The sequence below is a fragment of the Oryza glaberrima genome, chromosome 2, assembly GCF_000147395.1.
Source record: "Oryza glaberrima chromosome 2, OglaRS2, whole genome shotgun sequence".
Lineage (NCBI taxonomy): Eukaryota > Viridiplantae > Streptophyta > Magnoliopsida > Poales > Poaceae > Oryza > Oryza glaberrima.
Window position 1 is genome coordinate 11,794,755 of NC_068327.1, and position 5,851 is coordinate 11,800,605.

At 42.8% G+C, this 5,851-nt stretch overlaps 1 protein-coding gene across 1 annotated transcript; it reads right to left on the reverse strand.

Annotated features, from left to right (window-relative positions):
- Positions 1 to 389: 389 nt before the first annotated feature.
- On the reverse strand, positions 390 to 1,490 carry LOC127762506 (BTB/POZ and MATH domain-containing protein 2-like). The gene has a single exon (XM_052287019.1). The coding sequence runs from the start codon at positions 1,488 to 1,490 to the stop codon at positions 390 to 392; it is 1,101 nt and encodes a 366-aa protein (XP_052142979.1).
- Between the last annotated feature and the right edge of the window lie 4,361 nt (positions 1,491 to 5,851).

Consider the following 5,851-nt stretch of genomic DNA (forward strand, 5'->3'; position numbering starts at 1 on the left):
CTTGAGGAGGTACCATAAAGTACTACTTTTTTTATTGTAAATTTGGTACCTCTTGGTAGCTAAGTACTATGAGGTACCATGAGAGGTACCAAATATTAGTGTAAAATTTGATACCTCATGATCCCTCCTTAAGAACCGTAAAATTGCTTAAAGGAAAATGCATCCTAATGAGGTACCATTAGGACTGGCTTATCAGTCAGGAAAATTAATCCTGACGTGGATTGCCGTTAGAACTATTTTTTGTGACGTTATATGCAACATCAGATAAATTCTAACTTTACTTCTGTTCTCCCTAAACATTCAAGGCAAGGTATCTTTACCGATGAAACTATAATAATAATAATAATAGCAAGGCAAACTACTATAATAATAATAAAAGTTCACCAACACTACCGAAGATCCATAGCTATCTGTCTTGCTGCTTTCATGTTAGGAGGCAGCAATCTCGCAATAAGTTCATTGAGAACAATTGGGCAACTGATTTTCAGATGCTTATAACCATCAGTTCTCATCATCCTCTCAAGATTGGTTGGAGAAGCAAGGAATTCGAGGCAAGCTTCCTTGAGTCCTTGGCAGCTATGCTGCTCAGCTAGAGCCAAAGTGGTCACCACCATGTTGCAGTCAATGTGCTTTGCTAGCTTCTCCTCGCATATCAGCTTCAGCCTCCCAACATTGTACCAATCCGCAGCGACAAGCAGGTGCTGAGCCATCATTACATCTTGAGACCACGTCTCTGGCAGCGAGTCATTGTACATGAAATGTAGCAATAATCTGAACACACCAGCTTCCATATCTTCGATTTCAATGGTCCTAGGGGTTTCCGCAATCATGGCACCGAAGAACAACGCCCTGAAGACAGACGAACGAGCGGCGAGTATGCATTTGTGTGCTCTGAATCTCTCCTTACCAACGTAGATCGTGACGTCTTTTCCATTCATCTTCTTATTACTCAGGAGGTTGCCCAAATGCAGGTCCAGACGGCCTGCAGGAACTTCCACAGACGGCTTACAGTGGCTTCCTTTGCTAGAGAAGCCCTTCATGACAGTAAGATCACACCTGATAGTAAATGAATCGTCTATTAGATGCTCCGATTGTTCCAAATCCCTTTTCTTGATGAACCTGGAGTAGCCCCAGTTTGAACCTCTTCTGCTGAAATTGTGCGTATTGGAGATGAAGTTGCGCGATCGCACCGGTTTATCATTCGTGTCCAGCAGTTTGAAGCTGAACTTTGCCTTCACGTCCTCGGCCCAGTGAGACTCAAGAAACACAGAAAACGACAGGTAGTCTGCGTTCTTTGAGCAGTTGCCATTGGGGTAGTATCTGACGTTCCAGAGGAAGTCCCCAACACTGAACGGGATAGATGACACAAATTCGCCATTCTCCATCAGATCCTTAGTTACTGTGTATCCATCAATCTTGATTACATGTGACGCGCTCGTGGTTTCAGTAGCAATGACAGAGGAGGAGGTGTTGTTCGTATCGTTTGCCATTGTGGAGTTGAACTTGCCATGCATCAGCTATCAACAGTTCGTGACACTTTTTCCTGTGCTGGAGTATATATAAACAAAGCAATTTTGTCTAGTTAGTACTGAATAAAAACGTACCCCCTCAATAAAGTACATGCAGAACAACTTTTCTTGAACCAAAACGAGACGAAAGATAAAGTAGTAACCATCTGGACTAGAAGACATATAATTCAACCAGAATTGTAAGATATTTGAACCATGAATGCAATATAAGTTCAGTTAAAACTGAATAAATAGAAAATTAGTCTTCAGTAGCAACATTGTGGGGAAAAAAAAAGCTTGATCAGGTCTTTGTCGAGCTTTCATCAGATTTAATTTTTTTATGATTTGCTTATTTTTTATATCATTCCAGATTATTTTTGCTAACAAACTAACGAGCATAGCCTAGGTGAAAACGACTTTCATTCACAATTAAATAATTTTTATTTAAAAAGAAAACTAGATCAGTCGGAGCAACCAAGTCATGGGAGCAATTAATTTTGAACCGAGCCACCAAGCTTAAACGTTTCTCCCCCTCACGAGAAGCATTATATTTGCAGCTGATGAGATGCATGTTCTAGTAAAACATAGCACTAATTCTGAAACTCAAAGCATACGATTCCAACAAATGATGATTGGCCATGTGTGCCCATGTACATTCATCTCACATGTAGACATGTAGGGCTGGATTGATTATTCATTATTAAGAAAATAAAAGGAGCCCATGTACATTCATCTCCATGTAGGGCTGGATTTATTATTCATTATTAAGAAAATAAAAGGAGAAAAACGAATGAAGATACCGAATAACGTGTATACCTTTGTGAATTACGTATAAGCTTCCAATGAGACTTTACGGATGGCGGCTTAGCTATAGCGGACAGCGGGGCGGAGGCGCGGAGCATGGAGGCGAATTGCGGGGATGATCACGGCGGATCGAGCACTCGAGGAGTGAAAAGATTTGGCGGCGCCGGCGTCGATCAGTTCGGGAGGGCGTACGGCGGGGGAGGTTGGGTTTTTCACCACCCCGATCGATACGTATTCTCTGCCGTTTGGCCTTGTTGATTTCACGTAAACGGCAAGGCTATAGCCACGAGCCCACGACTTCTTGATTATCTTCCTTGCATAGTATTTCTCCCGTCTTTTTTATCTTTGCTTTCCTCCTGCACTATTTTATCCTGAACTAGTCTGCAGGGTACTCCTAACGGACAGGTGATCGCTCCCTCCCCTCCCAAGCGATCACCCGCACCTCCCCCTTACTACTTTACCTCCCCTTCTTCTCTTGCTACTACACCATATAAATTTGAATTAAAATTTAAATTTAAAATGGGTATGTAAACTTTTTACTTATAAACTTTAGGTCTATAAACTAATATTTGAATTCAAATTCAAATTTGAAACGGGTATGTAAACTTTTGACCTATAAACTTTGGGTCTATAAACTAATATTTGAATTTAAATTCAAATTTGAATCGGGTATGTAAATTTTTGACTTATAAACTTTGGGTCTATAAACTTTAGGTGTATAAACTTTAGATGTATAGAAATACTATATATAGAAAATATTTGAATTCAGATTCAAATTTGAACGGATATAATTCAAATTCAAATTTGAATCGGGTATGTAAACTTTTGACTTATAAACTTTGGGTCTATAAACTTTAGGTGTATAAACTTTAGATGTATAGAAATACTATATATAGAAAATATTTGAATTCAGATTCAAATTTGAACGGATATAATTCCAATTCAAATTTGAATCGGGTATGTAAACTTTTGACTTATAAACTTTGGGTCTATAAACTTTAGTTGTATAAACTTTAGATGCATAAAAATACTATATATAGAAAATATTTGAATTCAAATTCAAATTTGAATCCCGACATAATTCAAATTCAAATTTGAATCGGGTATGTAAACTTTTGACTTATAAACTTTGGGTCTATAAACTTCAGGTCTATAAACTTTAGATGTATAGAAATACTATATATAAAAAAAATATTTGAATTCAAATTCAAATTTGAATCGGATATATAAACTTTTGACTTATAAACTTTTGGTCTCTAAACTTTAGATGTGTAAACTTGAGGTATATAAACTTTAGATGTGTAAACTTGAGGTGTATAAACTTTAGGTGCATAAATTTACTAAAATAGGAAAGTAATGCGGTGCCAAAAAAGGAAACCAGGTGGAGGGAGGGGGGGAAGGGGGATCGATCGCTACCCTTGTCGCCGGGCGATCGATCGCCCATTAGCACTTCCATAATCACGACAGTTATGTTTAGGTCGGCCTATTTGTCTTTCGACAGAAATAACCCTTCCAAATCTTGCAAATTTCACAATATAAAACCTTTTTTTTTCAACAACTGGATTTTATTTTTGGAAAAAGTACAAATTACCCCCCTAGCTATCGCGGTCGATCGAATTACCCCCCTTAACCCGAAAACCAGACATGCATTATTCACCTTCAACTTTTAATAGTAGACGAATTACCCCCCTCGACTCAATCTAGAGCGGTTTGTCCTACGTGGCGTATGCGTGGCAATCCAGTCAGCACCTTTTTTTTTAAAAAAAAAAGATGGGACCCACCTATCATCTTCCCCTCTTCTTCTCTTTCTCTCTCTTAATTGAGGCGTGGGGACGGGCAGTGAGCGTGTGGTGGTGCTCATGGACGGGCGGGCAAACGCGCGCGGGGAGGTGGAGGGGATGGGGGAGGTCGATGGGGAAGGGGAGGGGCGGTGGGTGGCAGCGCCTGTGGATGGGCAAGCGAGCGACGTGGACGGCGGTGAGCCGGGAGGTGAAGGGGATGGGGGAGGTTGGCGCATGGCGGCGGCCATGGCAGGCGAGCCAGGGGCACGGTGGAAAGGCGGAGGGGATGGGGGAGGTCGGCACACGGCGGCAGTTGCCCTAGCGGGCGAGGCAAGGGCGCGCCGTGCGTGCCGCCGCCCACCGTCCGTCCCAGCGCTGACCGCCCACCCCCAGTGCGCCGCCGCCCCCCGCCCATCCCCGGGCCGACCGCCCCTGCGTGCCCGGATGGAGGCGGCGGCGGCCGGGGACGAGGAAGAAGCGGCGACGCGGAACGTGGAGGCGGCGCCAGTGCGGGACAGAGAGGAGGGAGCGGCGAACTCCCTCCGGTGCAGGAGGGTCTCCGTGTCCGCCGTCCACGTCCACCCTCCGCCCGCCCCCGCCGCCATCCATCCCCGTGCCGAGGGGGCGGCTGCTCGTCGTGGCCGCGGCCATAGCCGCCGCCACCTCCTCGTTCCTTGCCGCCTCTGCGTCACCCGCTACCACCGCTCCGTGTCCCTAGCCTGCCGCTGACCCGCGAGAGAGAAGAGAGAGAGGGGAAGAGTGACTGAGGACTGCCATGTGTACGCCACGTTGGTTTGAGGGGGATAATTTGTCCGTTATTAAAAGTTCTGGGTGAACGATGTCTGGTTTTTGGGTTTAGGGGGTAATTTGGTTGACCGCGATAGTTCGGAGGGCTAATTCGTATTCCCTCCATCCGCAAAAGTTACACATATTACATATTTGAGTTTTTCCAAATAAGTTGTTCCTATTTGTAGTCTTTATGCATTCAAGACTTAATGAAGAGATAAATTAAATGTTTTATTAGAACCCAAGGAGTCATCTAAATGCTTATTGGTTGCATGCTTGGATTCACTTATTGATTTTGAAACATCCAAGGTGATTTAAGTTCTCCTTGGTCTTGGTGTCAAAAGTAATATGTGCAACTTTTGTGGATGGAGGGAGTACTTTTTCCTTTATTTTTTCATCATGGGTTAAAAATATCCGCACTTGTAATAACAATAAGATGTTGATGTGACCATGGCTACTATGAATATAATTGTTGTTCATATCATGGATCAATAAAATGACATCATGATCAAATCCTCCAAGTGCTGGAATCCAATTCGTCCACCTTCTCTATTTTTGGTCCATGAGTACTTGATGAAAAGCTCTCACAGTCCTTTTTCCAACGAATCCAGTCTCATCGCCAAATTTTATCTCAGTCATCCACAATCACAGAAACAATGTGTTGCGAAACCTATGATGGGCCTATTTGCTTGTAACTTCATCTGGAACCCCGACCCAAGTGAGGCCCATGTGGGGTGCGCCCCAACCAGGTGGAGTACTTTGCCGTGTAGTCCCGTCAAATACATACTCTCATGTCAATACTTCAATTCAAAATTAGCATGTAGTCTCATCTGAGGATGATATAATTAAATGAACACAAAAATGATAAAAAAATATTTCCCCTACAAAACAAATACAAATAATTTGTTTTGGTTGCGCACTTTATATGTGTATGTAGCAAACGATTCAATTCAACATGCAAGAGTGAAATGG